The sequence below is a fragment of the Simochromis diagramma genome, unplaced genomic scaffold (assembly GCF_900408965.1).
Source record: "Simochromis diagramma unplaced genomic scaffold, fSimDia1.1 OVJJ01000585.1, whole genome shotgun sequence".
NCBI lineage: Eukaryota > Metazoa > Chordata > Actinopteri > Cichliformes > Cichlidae > Simochromis > Simochromis diagramma.
In genome coordinates this window covers 4,938,193-4,959,972 of record NW_024387398.1, presented here as the reverse complement: position 1 = coordinate 4,959,972, position 21,780 = coordinate 4,938,193, and the positions used below count along the sequence as shown (strand labels likewise).

Sequence of the window (21,780 nt, the reverse complement as noted above, 5' to 3'; positions counted from 1 at the left end):
GGAAAAAGCAATTCTTAGTTGACAAAAACAGCTTAATAAAATGCTTGATTGAAGTTCCTCTTGTATGCCATTTTACATTGTTTGACAACTACACTTATAAGAAAGTACAATCTAAATCTGCCCCATTATTTATTCAGACATTATTAATTTGTTTCAATCAACCCTCACATGTCTGACAGGCCGTTATCACTTTAAAAAACATTGTCACTTATAGTCGCAGCTATTGCTAGACAGAGATATCAAGTTCTGACGCCAGTTTTCTTATCAGAAAAGACAAAAGCAAAAAACTAACATATCTCAACCAGACCCCTTTTCAGTACCTCATATAAATGGCACACCTGAAACTAATCCCGCTGCTTGACTGACACCTTCGTTTGTCAGGGCTGCTACTTGATGCAGATTTGAATAATAACGTCTTGCATCTCCTATGTAAATGTCTTTGACATAAAGCAAGAAACTTCCACCTCGACAGTCTCTGTTTTTCCCTGATAAAGAGGCAACGAGGCTGTAGACATTGATTTCAGTCAGCATTTGGTTAAACAGACGTCTGCATGCTTTAAATGCTAATCAATATGCCTCCCTCGTGAGAAAAAGGTTAAGTAAAAATAGTCTGCTTATGTGCATTTGTTTTTCCTTTAATTGCAGTTTTGTTTACAGCCTAAATGAACAATTAGCATAATTGTTATGGTGCCTTTCTACATCTGCTGGACTGCATGGTCCATGTGACAAGGCTACTTTTGTAAGTGCTTTGTCAGATACACATATTTCAACTGGATCTTACTTTTCTCCTACAGGAGTAATTAAAGGACAACAAGGTTGTTAGCATTTCCTGCACCCCCCTTTTTTAATCACCACAGATCCATTCCCAGTGCTATTTACACTTCCCAGTAGAGTTTTTACATATTTGGACTCTATTAGTTCTAATATCATGTATAATTTAAGCACGAAATAGTAAAAACATTTGTTTTTTGCTTTCAATGTTTTGCAAACTTACATTTTTTTAGCTTTCTTTACAAACAACAAGCCACTGATCATTATACCGATGGAGCCTACTGCATGTAATTACTTTACCCAGAAATTACTTACGAGAAAGACTACCAAATAATAATAATAATAATAATAATAATAATAATAATAATAATAATAATAATAATAATAATAATCTACAATGTACCTGTTCCATAATGTCCTTCACTTTATCCTGTTCACAGTCCAGTATCACCCTCCTCTCTTTTTTGTTCTCCAGATCTTGGAACAGTGAGCGGTAGGCCTCATCCTTTCTCTCATCTTTAAGGTTTCCCACATTAATGGCAGTTACCTGCCACTTTTTCTCTGCTGCGGTGTCCAGAACAATTTGCAGTGTTGTCAGGCCTGAAGAAAAGATTGACACAGAGTTAAAATATTAATCATGTTGTGTCTCTTTATGCTTAACATATGCATATGTTTTATAATGGTTTTAAATTATTAACTGCACATTCTCTTTAGTCCCCGAGATATTTTTGGCCCTATGGCATTTTAATGGCTCAATGCAGTAATCATGATATGCAGATTTCAAACCTCAAATTTCAAGAAGTCACAGCAAGCACGCGAAAATAAAAATGTTGGACGCAGAAAAACAAAAAAGAAATGCAAAAGCCTAGCAGAAGCAGACATAGTTTGAAGAAAAAAAATAGACCAGCAGACAAGACCCGTTCAAAAACATTCTCATCTGCTTGTTGAAACCCAGTGAAGGTTTTACAGCGACTCAGTGCCTTATGTAAAGAGCTCATCAAGATGAGTCACAGGTATTCTGGCATGAACCTGACCAACATGTGGGAGGAAAGTGGGTCTAACAATACACTTGACTGCATCAATACCAACATTTCATATTTCATTTCTGCTCTATTACTGTATGTTTTAAAGGAGTAATTGAGTATTTTGCTTATTATTTTCACAGTTTGATTAACAATACAATCTATCCTCAACGTCCACTCATAGTCTTTGTCTGGTATTTTGAATTGCAAGACCTTCAGAAAACCTTGAAAAATAAGTGTCTTCAGCAAAATCTCTTACAGTATGTGATCACTTATTTTGACCGTACTGTTTATTCCAATATGTAATATAAACAAAATGTTCAGTGAATAACTGACACAGCTGGTGCAGTTAGCTGTAGCACTGGTCAGTCAGTGTGATGTGTAGTGTGGTGAAGGCAAAGATATCATGTCTGTTTCAGATTATATTCGCATCATCCTCTCTGTCTGGTTTCACTGTTGAATCTTTGCTGTTATTGATTGCTGGTCTGCTGAGGGCAGTTAGAAAGCGGTTTAATAAAAAGGTTGAGTGTTTCATTCTGACTTGCCGGTGAATTACAGATGTAATCAATTTCATGCGACGCGGCTTTGATTTTATATGAGGAAAATGGAGACTTGCAGTTTTATCTGAATGAACTATTCATCATAGTTGCATTAAGGTCAAAGTAGTGGTTAAATGCGTTTTATTGATACTTAAGAAATTAGATACATGAAATGAACTTTAAGTTCTGAGTAATATGCAGTGAAAATAATTAAACAACAAAGGCAAAATGCTAGTTAGCATTGGCTGAAGTCAAATATAATCTAGATAGTGCATCTCTGTGGACTGTACTTATAGTCAGTAGCTGCTCTGTTGGGCACACCTTACTAAAAAAACCTTTTGCATCCACAACTGCCTTATTTCTTTGTTGCATAGATTCAACAAGTTGCTGAAAACCATTCTCAGAGATGTTGGTCCATGTTTACATGATGGCATCATGCACGTCCTGCATCTTTGTCAGATGAACATCCATATTGGATTGAAACTGTGGCCCTTTGAGTACAGTGATTTCATTGTCATGTTTGAGAAACAAGAGTGAAATTATCTTAGCTTTGTGAAATCGTGTGTTATCCTAGTGGAAGCAACTATCACAAGATGGGTACACTATGGTCATAAAGACATGGACATGTGCGCAACAATACTCAGGTAGGTTATGCATTTTAAACAATCAGTTAGTAACAAAAACCCCAAAGCTTGCCAAAAAAGTATACCCTGCACCACTGTAGCGTCTTTTTTCTATTCTAAGCTGGCAGAAATGGTCTTCTGTTGTGATCTTCTGCTACTGTAGCCATGTGCTTCAATGTTTAATATATTTTGTATTCAAAGATGCTTTTTCTGCACACCTTGTATGTAAGCGGTTATTTGAGCTGCTGTTGGTATCAGCATGTAGAAAGCGGGACATTCTCCCCTGACCTCTGGCATCAACAAAGCATTTATGCCTAGAAAAATCCCAGTAGACCAGCGGTTTCTGGAAGACTCAGACCAACATGTGACATCAACAAATGTCCCGCAAGTCAATTTTATCACCTTTTCTGTGGCCATCAAATTAGCTGATGAAACATTTGCATTAATAAGTAATTAAATGCATTAAAATATATTGTCCACCCCAGTGTTAACACTGTATATTAATCAAAATTAAAATCTGTTTAGATCTGCTAAAGGTACCCTTTAACTTTATAACTAGATCACATCCCACCCTACACTCTTTTTACCTGAAAGACTATATCACCATGTAATACTAGTTTGTTCCTGTGTATTTAGTGTTAAAATATATACCGTATTTAGTATTTTGCTTTTGTTACAAGTTCAATGACATTTGTAAATGTAATTATTTCATAAAAAAGGACAACATCGTTGATTTTACATTCACTTTAAGTCATTCAATGTTGTATATAATGTAAGAATATATGTGACTTTTTCGGTTATATAATATTTTATAATTATTCACAAACCCATGATTTTTGCATGTTTTGCAATGAACAACAAATACCTCTTTCATTGGTCTAAAGCAGCACTTAAGTTAAATGTTTCCTTTACTACCTTTTATATTTGACAATTTTTTTATTATATTGAATCATGACTCCAAATACATGAGAACATGTACAATACGATGTAAAATGTTTAATTAAGGGTCAAATAGGCTCAGATTAAATAGAGGATATTGATTCGATTCCTACAAATTCATCCTCACATTAGCTATAATCTGTTTAACAAATTGTGTTCCCATATATCTACTGTGCTGAAAGTCCAACATCCTTCCCCAGAGTGAACCTGTTATTCTTTGCTTAATGTCTATTGAAGCACCACTTAAATCAATTGCAAGTGTTTAAAGGCTTTGTTTTAGGAAGAAATAGCAGGGGTTGTGATTGCCTACAGGTCTGCTATAACAGAACTTGAATCTGCAAATGAACAAAAGGTGTCAATAACTTTTATTTGGGTTTATTTTTTGTTTATTTTAATTCATTCAAACATGTAAATGTTTGAATGATGTTTAGATAAAAGTATGAAAATTATAAAAAAAAACCCAGACTGGTACAATTGTAATATTTGACAGCAGAAATAGCTATTTTAGTGCTTATCACTGCTGTAGACAGCGCTTTTATTTGACCTTGATTAATTAAGCATAAAGTCTCCAAGCACGAGTATGTGACCTTATTTAGACAACAGTGGATTTCTAATATATTAGCAAATGCTGGCATGCCTTAGAGTTGGGAAGGTTACTTTTAAAATGTATTCCACTACAGATTACAGAATACATGCCCCAAAATGTATTTTGTAACATATTCCGTTTCGTTACTCAATGAGAGTAACGTATTCTGAATACTTTGGATTACTTAATATATTATCATGTTTTTTACAACTACATGAATGTACTATTGCTGTGTGATGTATTACTATTACTGAAGATCTGCGGCTCCGAACCGTAGTAAAGGGACCTCTGGCTAATATGTCGGTTCCTGTCAGGCTCATAGCCGAAAAATAGCTTTACTTTGTTGTCTGGGTCAACTTTGAGACAGAGAGAGGCTGGAAAGACTGCTCCAACGGAACTTATTGTTTCGGAGGAAAACACAAACACGGTGTACAGTCGAGTCTTAATAGCTTACTTACAACTGGGCTTGTCAGGCACTCTTCTTGGCTGCAGTGGTTATTATTATATTTACATGCTTCCAGCTCCCGTTTCTACTCGATGACAGCTCATACTTTTCCACTCACCTTTTTCTCCCTCCCTCGCTCACAGACACATAATGGGTATGGCAGGCCATTCTCCCTGCAGCACGGACTACACCTCTTCTCTTTATAATATACATCCTCCCTCTAGGTACTATCTTCCGCAAATTTGATCTTCAGTTTCACTGTTTTGCTGATGACACCCAGTTATATCTCTCTTGCAAACCTGATTCCTCCCTCCCACCTTCTTCCCTTACAGAATGTCTATCCGAGTTAAAATCCTGGTTTACCTCTAATTTTCTAAAGCTCAATGAGGATAAAACTGAGATCCTCCTTATTGGCACCAAATCCAACCTTTTGAAGGCAAACCATTTCTCACTCACCATCGATAACTCCACAGTTTTCCCCTCTCCTCAGGTTAAGAGCCTTGGTGTCATCCTAGACAGTTCACTTTCCTATAAATCTCACATCAATAATCTCACCCGTTCTGCCTACTTCCATCTACGTAACATTAACAGATTGCTTCCTTCTCTTTCCACCCAGTCTACGTCCATTCTTGTCCACAGTCTTGTTACCTCCCGTATTGACTACTGCAATTCTCTTTTGCATGGTCTCCCCCATAAATCCCTCCATAAGCTTCAACTGGTTCAGAACTCTGCTGCTCGCATTATCACCAGAACCCCCTCCTACCAGCACATCACCCCTGTTCTTCAGGAACTTCACTGGCTCCCTGTGAAATTCCGGATAATTTTCAAACTTCTTCTGCTCACCTTCAAGGCCATTCATAACCTCGCTCCTTCTTACCTTTCTGACCTGTTAACCACCACTTGTTCTGCCCATTCACTTCGTTCTTCTTCTTCTATCCAGCTTACTGTACCTTCCTTCCGCCTCACCACCATGGGAAGCAGAGCTTTCAGCTGCTCTGCTCCCAGGCTGTGGAACTCTCTGCCCCCAGAAATAAGAAATATTGGTTCTCTCCCCCAGTTTAAATCCCAACTCAAAACTCATCTGTTCAAATCTGCATATTCACTGTGAATCCACTGTTTGTTCATTTTATCTTGTGCTTTTATTTTATTGTTCTTATTCTGCCATTGTTTTACTAAGTGTTTTATCTTATTGTAAAGTGTCCTTGGGTGACTTGAAAGGCGCTCATAAATAAAATTTATTATTATTATTATTATTATTATTATTATTATTATTATTATTATTAGTGTTAGCCGATCACACAGCTTACTATTGATAAGCACCTAAATTGAAAAGACTGGGCATCGTTTGAGCTTTTTTTGGCCTCCTTTTAAATGTACAGGTTGGCCAATCAGAGAAAATCTCCTCAACATTTGCAACAGGCAAGATGTCCCAAGCAAATATTTCCACTTCCTGCTATAAAGCTGAAGTTGCGGTAAGGGAGACCCTTTAGACAAACTTTTTGGAGATGGAAGAAAAAACAAAAGAAAATATGACTAAGTTTTTGTTACTAATGGTAACTGTACCGTTTTGCTGTAACTGTAACTGCTGTTGGTGTAACCCCACACCCCACGCATGGCACGCAGGATGGGCATCAACCGTGAACCAGTGAATTAGATAAGCAGAAGAAAATGGATGAAAGGATAAATGGAGCCCACTGCAAAGTAGTCACATTTTTATCATGTGAGAAAAGATCAGTTGCAGCTCCACTTTTTGAGATATTTATCAGTTGTTGACCAAAAATAGGTTCCCAGTACCTGACCTACACCATAATATTGGTCTTCTCTTTAACCTACTCTTTAATCTATCTTGATCCATTGTTTAAACCAAGTTACTGGCCATAGCTGACAAGGTATATACTGGTTCATGCATTAGCCTCAGTGTTCTAATAGAATTCATCATAACCAGTGGCAACTCCATTGCTTCCTTTCTTTCGACTCCCTGAGAAACACCCCCACACATCCTTGCATCATTTACCAACAAGCTTAGTCACTTACAGTCTCTCTCTTTCCTCTTCTCTCTACACTTTGGGTTGCCATGGGAATGAGTGGATCACACTGACCTAATTAGACAGCCATGCAATGATGAAATATGCACAACAGGCCCCTTAGTGCCACAGCGGACGTACAGTAAGGACAGCAGGTCACTCCTAGCATTAGCATGGGGACACTGTGAAACAGCTGGTGCTTCTGATTTTAGAGAGGAACAGTATTTGATTCTGCTGTCAGTCAGAAAGGCTGACTGGTAAGACTTAGCATGCTGGCAAAAGGAAGAAAAGCATAGCAAACACAAGAGATGATTTGTAAAGCAGACAGGACAAATGGGAGGATAACATTAGTGTATAAAGAGCAGGCAGGATATGTCTTGGATGGGAAAAGGTGCAATGGGAGACTTTAAGAGATGTAACACTATAGAAAGTTAAAGGTAATACAGAGCAGAAATGCTCTAAATCCTTCCTAATCCATCCACTGTGTATCCACTCTAAACTGTGTGTAGACAGCAGCAGTTTCACATCTCTATGTTGATTCACTTCTGTTGCAATAAACCACTTAGTGCTTCATATAAATACTTACATATAAAACTATCTTTGGGAATTTATCAATGTTGCATACCTTCAAAATGATTTCTAAAATTGATCTGAACATTGTCTCTTTTAGCGTGCTGAAAATAAAACAATTATTCTATGAGCTAAAAGAATAATTTGATGTGTAACCTAAACACTGAGTATTCCTGTTAGGATAGAAGACTTAATACTGTTATTCCACTGTAACTAGATAGTACTGAGCTTTTAATTCTGGTGTTTCATTGCAGTAACAGTGTTAATAAAGAGTGGAACTCTATCTGTGGAAGAGATTTTCTTTTCAGTGTCAGTTACTCCAGAAGACTGCATTGTGCTTCAAGGGCAAAAGCCACAGAATCACAATTAGCAGGTGACAGCATAAAATGAATTACATGACACAGCAAAGTGAGATAATGCAAAAGCAGGAGTAGATTGTTCTTGAACCTTTTGGCTGCCATCGCCTTTATTACACCGTATTATTAATTGCTATATTAACCATTCTTCTCGAATTCAGCCACAGCCATCTTCCATTTTACCAACTCATATGCCGCTAGCTCAATTAAAAAATACAATTGTCATGCTTATAAAGCATATAGTGTGTTCGACGTTTCAGGTAGTGAGAGAAAATGTCTGCTGGAAGATATAAAATCTTATTTCCAGACTTCGACGTTATCAGTGTCGAATTTTGAAGAATCACTTATGAAAGGGATCAAAGAAAAGGGACGAAATAGATTTGAACATGAAGCAAGCTGGGATATTATAGTTTGAGGGTAGATAATATTTCATGTAGGATAAATTCAGCCCTTGATCTTATCCAGGATTCCAAATACAGGTGTACAGGCTCAGGATAGAGATTATTTATGGCTAAATAATTTAACTTATTCTCTAAAAAAGCTAGTTTTATCATTAAGGGCACCACTACTGTTGTATTAGTGAATGTTTGTGATAACTGCAGACTGTAAAAACATGATGAGTGCTATGATGACAGTCTTCAGATTCTGTAATCCTTAATCTTGGGAAAAGCTTGCCTGTCTAACTGACTGATAGACCAAAAAGGGTATGGCTTGAATTTTAGGTAGAGTTGGAACCAGAAAAGCAACTGGGTGTGTGTATTTGTATATGTGTATGTATCTGTGAGTCTGTTGTTTGATTGTGAAGTGGAGCTGAAAAATAACACAATGTGAACTAAGCATGGTGCAACTTTTCCTCTCAATTAGGATGGTCACACCATTGCTGACATCACATCTCTACGTAGAACAAGTGTGGAAATCAACAGCTTTAGGCCGTATCATCTCCACTGTATGTCAGAGATGACTCTGACTGCCTCTCCTCTAACCTCGCCTTGATATTACATTACACTCTCAAATGGAGGAGGTGCTATAGTTGATTGTATGTGACAAGCTGTTTGTAATGAGCCCATGCCCTTTACCTAGCTTCACCTGTGTTGCACACAGTGGGATAGAAATGTTTTGTCACAGGATAAAAGCGGTTGCTCAGGATTCTGTGTTCATTTGATCAACCGCTTCCCTGTAAGGGGACAAGTGGACCAAAAGTGTATCAACAAAATGTCTGTCAGGGGGAATGGGCAAAGTTTGGGTCCACTTATCCTCCATGAGAAAAAGGTCACAAGGGGGACATGCGAGCCTTTCCCCTAAGAGGACCAGTGTTCCCAAAAGCTATGCTAACAAAAAGCTACACGTATGCTAACCTACAGCTTAACAGAACCAGCAAATTGCTGGATAGATTACTCTTCTGCAGCCCCTTGTGACAACTCAGCAGCTGAAAGTAGCAAACATATAATAATATAGTCTATCTTACAGTTTCTGTGGTTTATATTACAGAATCCAAATATCTGGCCAATAATGCAGTTTTCAAAGTTCATAATTTCACATACATGCTTTACAAATAGCCATAGGATTGGCACTCCACATCAAGCTTCCAAGGCTACAAGATAACCAGCTGACAACAGTGGCAGATTTTCTTTAGAGAATTTCATGATGAAAATCCACTCAAATCACACTTTGAAAGCTATAAAACGTGTTCACTTCTTACCTCGATCGCTGTCGTAGAGATAGGCAAACTTGTCCCACTTGTAGTACTCAATAAGGCTGAGAAGGGGGCCCTTGATATCTGGTCGCATCTGGATAATGAACTGATGACTTCCATCCAGAGGGAAGCTGGGTGTTATGAAGGAGACATGTAGCGTCCCACAAAACGAGGTGATGGTGTTTACAGACTTCTTGTCATAGAATCCAAAAATGGCATACACTCCTCTAGAGAACTGTGAACAGACTGAAGAAAAAAAATTGTGTTAGGACATTGTACTGAATGTTTACTTCATTGCTTTTAAAAACTTCCTTTTCACTATTTAGCAGAAAACAAGTTGCTGTCTTTTATACCACGGATGATTTGCCAGAGCAATGTCATATCTTATTTGAAACAAACTCTTCTGACATTTATTTGGGAAGCATACAGTACTCCCTGCTATAATTCGTAGCAATGTATATAACCAAGACCTTTATTACCCTCAGTTAGTGCACATTAGGGCCAGAAACAACCATTAAGGGACATCTCTTTTAGTTTCTTTTTCGGCTGATTAATGGATAGTTTCCCATAAGTTCTGTCAGGGGAGTGCTTGTGTTCAACAGCAGCAGATCCAATCTGAGCGAGTCACTTTGTGAAACTTTTATGAAATGACCTATTGCTTTATTTGATATAGTGATAATGACTGTGATTGATATTCTGTTTGACTTAAAGATTCTTCAAAACTCTATATCAACTTTTTAAATGTTCTCTGTTTTATGGTATAGTAACACTGCCCCGAGAAAAAAGTAACTATTCCACATATTCACAGGTGTATGATTATGGGGCATCCAAATATGCTTCAGTGCACTGCTTCACCACCTTTACCATTAAGAGCAGATGTATCTGTAGAATATTTAATATCCACAATATATTGTTAGATGCCATTAGATTTTAATGTTTGCCTTCGTTAACAACCATTTAATTATATACTGTGTGATTACTCTGTGTTTATATTAGATTACTTGTACTACATCCTCATTCTGCTGACTCTCCAAAAGCACCGTATTCAATAATATAGGACATATGTTCTGGTCCACATAACACCAGGGATGTAACTGGCTTCTAGCATTCATTATGCAAAGATCAGAAGAGAGTACTGAAAACTCAATGGACTGTAAACATAAATGCTAAATGTCTATCTTATCCTTTAGTTGCTTTCGGCAGTGTTTTTTAAACATTTTACTGGAGTAGATAGATTTGCATGCTCCTTGTAAATGTGTATTGATCAAATGTAAGTTAATGAGGGTTATTGACTTTTGTCATGTTTCTTTCAGTGTAATTAATCTAGTGATTTGTTTTTCTGTCCAGTATCATTGTGAGGTGCCTCATTGACAAAGGGAACTGGAGTCTGTGTAACAGATACGTGGTGTGAGTATCAGTTTGATCTGTTACTTCTGCAGGCTACTAGGTGTTTGTAAAGGTTTACTTTATTTTTGCTGTAATGCTTCATATATGTACACAGGGAGTATTCTTTAGCCACTTTTTCATATTGTTAAATATTACCAGCTTCATTAATGAAATCTCAGCTGAAATTAATTTAATTAAATTCTTTCTCTGGCAAATGACTTACTATTGTCCAGTCAGACTTTGTTCCTGCTGAACACGATCGAATCGAATAGAATAGGACTGCAACAGAGCTGTAAAATTGCAAAAGTTATTTTGGGTCAATTCCTAAAATATCTGGTTGAAATTTGGTCAAATTAAACACCCAACAATCAGTTGATGAAAAGTAAATTACTATTTTCAATGTGCATTTTGGAAAGGAAAGCCTCATTACCAAGCTCTGAGCTCAAAAATCTCATATCTTACATGATTTTATTGAATGAAACAACAATTTGAGTCCAATTTTAGCTATTTCAGCAAACTGATAAGACAGTTTCCATCCTAAATGAAGATAACACCTCTATTGTTACCATGTGTGTCACTACTTTTGTTTTCAGGTTACTGGAATATTTAAAACAATCACAACGACCAACATGGAAAACACACAAAAATAAGCTTTTTTTTAAAAAAACAAATAAGATTGACCATGACTCAAAACTTCAGAGACGTTTGCTCGTGTGCTTGAAGTGCTTGAAGTTTGTGTATTTCGAAATGTGGCCAACACTAAAGTCATGGTGCACTGACACAGGCTAAATTTAATTTATACCTCATTAAACCACTGGAGGTCCATAGAAGCTAGATTTTCACGGTGGTGCCTTCCTGTTTTTTTTTTCCTGGAAAATATCATTTTAGTAGTTTTTCCTCATCTTTTGGTAAGTGAGTTGAAATATTTAACAGTAGATTAATTGCTCAATGCTGTATACCAAATGATTTTTTTATGAGGCAATGAAAACATTACTTGTTTACTTGTCAAACATTTTTTTTTTTAAGTTTGTTTAGAGTTCCTTGGAAAACATTCACCCCATAGTCAAATGCACACACAGCCCTTTAAAAACTGGCTAGAATACCAGTGACTCGCTTTCATCCACCGCCATCATTCATGCACTTCAAATATCTTTAACAATCCATTGACATGAGCAATTAAATGTTCATCACAGCCACCGGAGCCGAACTGTTAACAGTCCAATCACCTCCATCAGTCTGTGACACCATTTCTAATCTTTTTAGCAGATGACACTGGCCAGTAATGTGGCCACAGAGAGATTAGACCTCACTAATCTAATTTCATTTTTTGTCTCCGTGCAAGCTAACAGAACCTAAAGTGTGTTGACTGTTAACTGTCACAGTCTAACCTGAGAATGATAGTGTACAGGTCAATGAAGTAAAAGTAAATGTCTGTCAGAAAAGAAGTTAGGTTACATGTTAAATAAGTCAGGGTAATTTAAAGGAACAAAGTCTGGAAATATGACACAGGTGGAGAGCTTTGAATTACATTTGAGATAAGCTAAATATAGTTGTAATATACAGATAATGTGCAACTGTGGTACTGTGCGTGCATGGAGACGCTAGCCACTGTAGTTCACAGTAAGTATCTTCCATTAAATTCTTAAAACACTGCTTTTTGAAGTTGCTGCTGAATTGTTCATTTTAGGCCTTTGCTGTTAAATCTGAATTTTGTATTACTTATATTCTTTTCTTATTTTCTGTTTGAGATATTTTCTTAAATAAGATAAAATACTGATCATATTCTAGACAATTACAGTTCACACAAAGAGAATGCCATATATGTATGCAGTTTTGTTTCACTTTGCAGCCTCTTTTTTTCTTTTGCTTTGCACCCCCTTTCCTATTTCAGAATAGCTGGTGAAATACATTTGTAAGTATATGTCATATTTTGTTCCAAGGCATGATAATTGTAAGACTTAAAACCCGCTCTATAACTCCATATTTCTTAAAAATGTACCATATTCTAGGTCTCCTGGCACTTATAGAAGCTAAGAGAGTTGCTGCTCTTTTTTTCTGTCGTTGTGTCACATCTGTCCATTGTCATGTTTCTAGCCTTGCTATGCTGACACTCTTGCTGGTGAGCTTGCTGAGTTTGCCCAGGATTAAAACTCACTGAGCTCGTGCTTAGAAACTGGATATCCCCATGACTGTGCTGCAGCTTATGCCAGAGAGAACAGTTTGACAACATGTTACTTTATTACCAAATATGGAAATTCACATCCAGAAGCAATGCGCTGTCTATTTGTCTGTGCAGGGACTGTTCAAAGGACTTTGCCGTCTGTGAAATGTGACAGAAAAAGAATAAAAAGTAAGGTTTTTAATGGGTGAGACTTCTACGTGCACTTCTTCAATAAGGAATTTAGAAATGTTTAATTAAGAAAGAAAAGCCAGCCACAAACAGTAACTCTTAGAAACACTGGGGATTTTGGAAAAGCCATTAAGCCTCTGTCACATCTGACTGCTTTTCAGTGAAACCAGCAAGTATTCACCCTCAGAAATCCCCCTCCAAACGCAGAAAAAGGAGTGATTGGGTAAATCTCTTTTTCTAGTGTTTTCTAGTGTTCTTGAGGTCACCCTAATTATGCACCATGAGCAAAATGTTGAAACAAATCTTATTATTGCTCACTGCTGTGTCTGAAAATTATAGCATGGTGCCAGTTTTTCTTCTCTATCATTCTGTTTATGAAGATAACATGGGGAAAAAATTCAGTTCTCACTAAATTTTGGAATGTTTCAGCAAGATAAACAGACTGTTGATTTGGGGACTTGTAATCCTAATATTGTTGTTACTGACAATAGTGTATAATATAAATAATATATCTCTCTATGTATGTGTCTGTGCTTGTGCATGTTTATCTGGGTTATTTGCATTTGGTTATGCATCCCACTTATTTATTCATTTAGTTTTAAGTCGTTCATCTATGAACCAGTAATGTCAAATAAAAAACTAAAATTTGATCAAGGTAACGTAAAACATAAGGCAGTCGTTATATTAATCTTTACATAAAAACAATAATTAAGCATGTTGCTGTATGCTTCTGATATATCCAGCTGCTTCTGAAATGTCCTAAATATTTATACAAAACAGAAAGAAAAGAGCAGAAGGGAACAATAACAAGAAAGTTGCTTCCTTAAAGTGTTGAATAGAGGATCGCTATACATGGGCACATTCTGTATTGGACTATTTGAACAGAAAATGACACATCTATCATCGTAGAGATTACACAAATATACACTGAAACCCCTGAGATCTTAATATTTAGACTCTTCACCACATTTCAAACATGCTACACTTTGCCATGAAGATGATGGTTTTCTTAAATTTGAGCTTCACTGTATATCAAGACATGCCAACGCAACACTGTTGCATCTGTGTGCATTTTTTCTACACTTTAATTTAATGATTAAATGTGAGTTTTATCAGAACACAGTTAGTTAGATATTTTTTCCATTGAAATTTAGTTATTATTTCATGTACAGTACATTATCTGCAGTAATTTGATGCTGATTAATTGACCAATTTGATATCCACAGCAGATGCAGCAGATGCACAGGCACATTAAGCAGAAAACAGCATGTGTTATTACTGTTTTGTTTTTATTTTTGTATTTTGTTTGATTTGTTTTGCCTGAAGTTGAGTTAATCTAATGGATAGAATATGCCATTTCTTGTAACAACTCCATTAGTTCACCCAGCAGTTGCTCCACATTATTTGTGCTACAGCTACATAAACACTCATCAGGCACTCCGTGGTCATCAGAAGGTTCTAATCCCTTCATTACAGGATGACGTTAAATGTGCTGCAAAAGTGACTCTGGCACAGTTTATCACCTTCCAAAGAGAAGGTGTACCCTTTGAAATATATTTAGCCGTCCCAATTAGCTGACCTCGTTTTCACCACTGTGGCACTGAAGGCAACTTCGCTGCTCAGCCACTGTTTACATGACTGCTCCGTCACTGATCAAAGATTAAACTTGCATAAATTTGCAACTTCAGCTGACATCTAATATGCCCTGAAATTGTCCAAACAACATGGATGAATTCTGCAAATTCAGTTAATCTCATCAAAACATACTTAAGTCTATCAAAGTATGCCCATAATAATAATATAGTAAAGCTATTATTTTTTAATATTGTCACCATTTTAAATGTGATAAGTATCTAATCATATTTATGCTTCAACATAGTTTCAACGTATTTTATTTTGAAAATATCAAATCCAGTAAACAGAAATCTTTGGCATATTGGTGCTTTTTATTAATATCTACATAAAGAAAATACACAATTTCCCATTCAGTAGAAAAAACTGACTAAAACAGGCATCCAAATTTGACAAACCATCTGGTAACAGAAGGCCAAAATTGGCAAGGTGCTTCAGCAAACTGATGAATCAGTGTAATGCACATGCATGCATTCGCACATGCCACGTCACTGTGGTGATAATCATCAGCAGTCCAGTCACATCTAACAGAACTCACTGTTATATATCTCAGCATCTCCAACACTTCTGTTCTCACCACATAAAAAACTGCCTCGAGACCTTAGGGCTTTTATGTAGAACTGATATGTCACCAGTTTGCACAGCATAAAAGCACCCCAAGGAAATTTGTCACTGATATAGTTGTTGCACAGGAAAATTTTGACCTTGGACGTCTACAAAACACTGGAGAAACCTGGTGGCTTGTGGCTTTTCAAAACAACCCAGTGGTCATGCTACTGTTTTGTGAAAATGATATTGGAAGATGGAAGGGATTTTTTGTATTTTTTTTTTAATAATGAAAAAAGGACAAGTTGAGAAAGGACTGCAGTGAAGGACATACTTCATCAAGATAGAATTCACGGCACTCGTGGGAAGAAAAAATTTTTTAATCTAATTTATAGAGTGTAGGGAATCTTTTTATAACTTATAATATGTTTTCCTCTCAGCAAATAAAAACTAAATTTAATTTTATTCCCTTTTTGCTATGTTGTTTTGATAACCTTTTTCAGGTTTGTTTTCTTTATTTATTATATTTTGACTGCTGTAAAGAAACAAAGGCAAGTTTTGCCAGTAAATGCAAATGAAATATTTAATAAACATACTATTCATTGACAAGTAATCAAAAAATGAGGTTCACGGGACATATATGGGGAGTTATATTTTCATATTTTTCAACATATTTCACTGGTTAATTCTTGTTCTATATGCTATATGCATTCACTTTCCTGTTGCGTATTAGATCACAACATTAACTCTACTCATTTTGTAAAGATTTCTGATAAGGTGGGGTCTGTTATGCTGGTAATTAATATAAAATTCCATTGCATACAGGTTAGAAAATTAAAATTCATAAGCCATGTGCTTTAACTGATGATCAGTTTATGTAATATATAAGTATGTAGCAGAATCCAGCAGCTGGTTAGCTTAGCAAAGCATTGGACAGCTGTGCAAAGCATATATAATATATTAGATGTAGATGGCAAGTAAAATGTTTTTTTAGACATCTGTGACAAAATTTAGTTTTTCACTTGTTTTATAACCTCAGTAAATGTTCTTGTTTGTGGGTTTATGGTGAGTTTCAAATTGTATTTTATAAAGCATTAATTCCACCTTGTAAATGGTGGTACCACTAAGCATTAAATAGAAGAAAAAGCATCCTGTGCATTAGGGGTTGTCTACCTTATGCATTGTCCCCAGATATTGAGTTAAATTTGGGTCTGATCTGATTTCAAGAAAACAACATGGGAACAATCAAAATGCCGAATTAGATTCAAAGGCTCCACTGTAGTACAAAGCAAACAGAACTTGCCTAAAAGCATCTTTAAATTCTATTTAAAAATGATTGTTGCATGCATTATATAAACCAATCTAAGTAACTATTGCTCAGAACAGCTGCCAAGAAACTAACAGACTGCAGACTTTATGATAAGCTAAGCTTACAGTAAGAGATAAAGATGTGTGAATCAGTGTTCAACAAACCAAATAACTACTAAACTGCATAAGAACCATTCACTGTTACCAGAAAGAATGTGGTTTCCAACTGCAATTAGCAGGGTTAAAATAAAAATGGCATTTTCATTTTCCTCTTCATTCTAGACAAGAGATGCTTTTAAGCACCTAAAAAACATCTTTATTGGCTCTCCTGGGTGAACTCAATCTTTTTAGGCCCTTGCACAGTCCTCCTGTGTGTTCAACAGTGCTGTAGGTGATGTAAGGACAGCTACAAGCAGCTTTTTTAACTAAATTTATTGCTGTGTTCCTAAATGCTCTTGTAGTACTGGATTTTTTTTTTTTTTTAAGTATTTGCATCCTTATCACTGTGGCTCAGATATAGAAAATGGGAAAGAGGTTTCTAACTTAAGGCTCTGACACGGGAACAATTTTGAGATTGCATTTTTTCTCAATTAACACACATTTTAGTGCAGAACAGAATTCCTACTCTTTTGATTCCCAGACATTTTCTTTAAGTTGAAGCCTGTGGTTGTGGTTGATGAGTCAAATAAATGACCTCATGTTTTTTTTCCTAGACACTTCTCCTCAGTGGCAAACAATATGAATTCATGGAAGTAAGTGAAGGAAGGATTAAGAACGTACAATATGACATACTTCCCCCTTTCTTATTGTGTTGCTTAATGCAGGCTTGATAAACTGCTAAATTTCTCTTTCCTTTGCAGTTACTCTAGTTGAATTATTTCTTTTATTAAGGCTTTCATCATTTGATTGAAGTAAAATTTATGAATTTCAGTGCTAAACGCTGACAACAACTCTCAAAATAAAGACTCAATGAAGCCCAAGTGAGTTACTCCACCGTAACATTATTTTTAACATTGATCTTTATAAATGGAGAGTCCTTTCTAAATCCATTATGCAAACTGTCTTACACAAAGCAACAATTTGACCAGCAGAGACTTTGCAAAGAAAGATGGATGCAGCTTCTATACCTGAAAGGTGACTCCAGTGAAGACGTGCCTTGAAATGGCATTGTTTCAAAAGATCAGCATGAGCCTGGTCCTCTTGTTTCAAAAATATTTCTGACTTGAAGAAGAGTTTCTTGAAGACGTTTCACCTCTTGTCCGAGAATCTTTTAAGCTTCTCGGATGAAAAATAAAGAAGTCCAGGTGCTTTCTTTCCAAGCTCCTTAAACTACAATGACCTGGATGACTGAGAACATAAACAGATATTCTGACTGTATAGAAATCTAAGAGAACTCACTGTAGTCTCCTTCAATCACTGTGGATCCTGGTGAGTTAATGGTCTCAATTACTAATTTCATGTTTTACTGTTTTACTGAAAATATGATTTTGCACACTGCGGTCACCATTTGTTTCCCAAAGCCAGTAATGCAGGGTATCCAATAAAATGTCAATCTTTTATATACAGTATGTGACAAAAAAACTGAATTTGCCTATTTACCTTGTTGACAGTTCAAAACATATCAAAATATTACCAAGTTATGGCACAAGCCTTAAAGCACAAAAGTAATTCATATGATGATCTGCATCAGTCATGCTGATATTATGGTTTTCTGAATGAATGGATGACGTGCCACTTTAAAATGTGGGACAGCATTAGCTCATTCCCTTTTGTAAGGGACGGTCTAGTGTATCCTTTGCTGAAAGAGGAAAGAAAGGAAGCACTGACTTATTAATTTTTTTGGTAAATAGAGAATTTGAGATGGTCTTATTATGGCTATCATCCTGACACTTAGGTTACAAAATGTCTATTCATCTGCAACTTAAGAATATAGACTGTAAAACGTGCAACACTTACAGAAAGCAAAATATTAATATGTACTTCGTGTGCTTTATGACTTGTCTGCAGCCCATAAAGGCGTGATCTGGTTTAATTCCCTCTGTAGACTGTTGCCAGGGTAACGTATTTCAGCCATGTTCTCTCTCTACATAGCAGGAAACACAGTACACAGTTAAATGTAGTGTTTAGGCTCTAAAATCTTTCTGAAAACCTCTGGGATAAGGGGATTAGAAATATGGGTAAGATCCCTGCAGTTATTATTTCAACAAATTTTTATGCATGCAGAAATTGTTCTTCCTGAATTTTACAGTTACATAAACTCATATTTCCTATATGACCAAACTTGTATGTGAAAAATCTCACTTTTTGTATTGCTAATGTGGATATACATGTAGTAAATCTCTGTAGGCTGTTGCCGTGGTGACAGCTCTCAGTCATGCTTTTGAGTGGCCGATAGGACTGGGAACTGTTTTTGTCTGCCTTTGAGCAGCTCTTCCGGCAGCTGGTCTCTAGTAGAACAGTACAGCTCAGTTCTTATCAACTTCTGACCCCCCTCCTCCCATCTCCCATCCTATTTCTCTCTGTCTCCTCTCTTTCTCCCTCCCTGCTTTTGTTCACTGACCTGTTTCCTGCAGGCTTTCTGCCGTGGATAGATGTAGTTTTCACAAGAACAGAGATTGCTGAATGCCCCTATACTAAATACCCAGTGTGTGATCTTAGTACAGAACCCGCAATGTCCTGAGCATGATGTACACTTTGACTTTTGTTGCTTTCTAAGCATCTTTGAATGAAGTACAGTTGTGGTCAGAAGTTTACATACACTCATCATACTCTTGAATGTGATGGTAATTTTTCGGCTTTTAATGCATTGTTTAAACTCCTCTTTTCCAGGGTGGAAGGACTGTATAGCGTACATCTTTAATGAGTAAAAAACAGGAATTGGGTGGACAAGTTTGAATTAATTTAGGATTTTCTCTAATCCACACAGGGTCAAAAAATCATACAGACTCTAAAGTTTCTTTAAACTTTACAACACTAATGCTTATTAACTTCTTATCAGTGATCATGATTTACTACAACTGGTTGTTCTTTGCCAGCATTAAAACAATTTGTTTGGCAGAACTCATTGGATTGGCCAACAGAACCTGTGAAAGTCCAAAGAACTTTCACAGATTAACTGATTTGACTTGGGAGAGACTCCTTTCTAAACAACTGCAGATTTCAAGATTATCAAACAACTGTATGTAAGCACAAGTGATCTGGATGTGTTAACACCTTTCCCACCATCGGATGAGATGAAATTGGCTAGGATGTTCACCAACAACCCAGGAACCACCAAGGCTCAATAGTGCCATGAATTTAAACACCACTCTCACTATCCACCATGAAGTTTTACATCACTGAGACAGTGCTGGCCAAAACAGTGCCGACCAAAAAAGAAAGCCTTGACGTCTAACTCTACAAGCTTGACTGAAATTTGCAGATGTCCACTTGAACAGGAGGAAAGTTTTATGGTCAGACAAGACAAAACTCGTTTTATTTGGCTTAATGACAAATGCTCAAAATCCATATTTTGAGCATTATATTAGATATTATCCATCCATCCATCCATCCATCCATCCATCCATCTTCTTCCGCTTTATCCGGGACTGGGTCGCGGGGGCAGCAGCCTGAGCAGAGAAGCCCAGACCTCCCTCTCCCCAGCCACCTCCTCTAGCTTAACCGGGGAAACACCAAGGCGTTCCCAGGCCAGCCGAGAGATATAATCTCTCCAGCGTGTCCTGGGTCTGCCTCCTGGTGGGACATGCCCGGAACACCTCACCCAGGAGGCACCCAGGAGGCATCCTTGTCAGATGCCTGAACCACCTCAGCTGGCTCCTTTCGATGTGGAGGAGCAGCAGCTCTACTCTGAGCCCCTCCCGGATGGCTGAACTTCTCACCCTATCTCTAAGGGAGAGGCCAGCCACCCTTCGGAGGAAGCTCATTTCCAATGCTTGTATCCACGATCTCGTTCTTTCGGTCACTACCAACAGCTCGTGGCCATAGGTGAGGGTAGGGACGTAGATCAACCAGTAAATTGAGAGCTTCGCTTTTACACTCAGCTCTCTCTTCACCACGACGGACCGGTGCAGCGTCCGCATCACTGCGGCTCCCTTCTCCTGTCACTCGCGAACAAGACCGCGAGATACTTGAACTCCTCCACTTGGGGCAGGAACTCATCCCCGACCCGGAGTGGGCACTCCACCCTTTTCTGGCTGAGAACCATGGCCTCAGATTTGGAGGTGCTGATCCTCATTCCCGCTGCTTCACACTCGTCTGTGAACCGTTCCAGTGCGAGCTGGAGGCCCTCACCCGATGAAGCCAACAGAACTACATCATCTGCAAAAAGCAGAGATGAGATTCTGAGGCCACCGAAGTGAAAGCCCTCCGCCACTTGGCTGCGCATAGAAATCCTGTCCATAAAAATTATGAATAGAATCAGTGACAAAGGGCAGCCCTGGTGGAGCCCATCACCCACCGGGAACGAGTCTGACTTATTAGATAGATATTATCCTTCTAACCTTAAATTGAAACAAAGGAGAAAGTAAAATAATAGCCAGTGAGTCAGCCACCAAAGACTAGAATAAAGGAAACGTTTACAGACAGGTGAAGGGTACAGAAATGGTTTCAATATCTGGGAAGAGCTGGGAAGTGTATCTGTAACTGGAAGGTCGCCGGTTCAATCCCTGGGCTCTCTGTCCTGGTCGTTGTGTCCTTGGGCAAGACACTTTACCCTACCGCCTACTGGTGTTGGCCAGAGGGGCCGATGGCACGATATGGCAGCCTCGCTTCTGTCAGTCTGCCCCAGGGCAGCTGTGGCTACAACTGTAGTTTGCCTTCACCAGTGTATGAATGTGAGAGTGATTGAATAGTGGCATTGTAAAGTGCTTTGGGTGCCTTGAAAAGTGCTATATAAATCCAATCCATTATTATTATTATTATTATAGCTAATTGTGAACAAGACTTCCTAGCATTAGCTGGCAATACAATTCTACTTCTTGTCCAAATTTAA

The 21,780-nt window shown here is 37.5% G+C and overlaps 1 protein-coding gene across 6 annotated transcripts in view; it reads right to left on the bottom strand.

Moving 5' to 3' along the window:
• Positions 1 to 21,780, bottom strand: part of gria2b (glutamate receptor, ionotropic, AMPA 2b) — a 51,536-nt gene that overhangs the window by 12,920 nt on the left and 16,836 nt on the right. For all 6 annotated transcript variants that reach the window (XM_040010341.1, XM_040010342.1, XM_040010343.1 and 3 more), the window contains exons 3-4: positions 9,575 to 9,814; positions 1,175 to 1,371 (exon numbers count right to left, since the gene is read on the bottom strand). In XM_040010341.1, the coding sequence (XP_039866275.1) occupies positions 1,175 to 1,371; positions 9,575 to 9,814 (437 nt within the window). The remainder of the gene's footprint in view (positions 1 to 1,174; positions 1,372 to 9,574; positions 9,815 to 21,780) is intronic.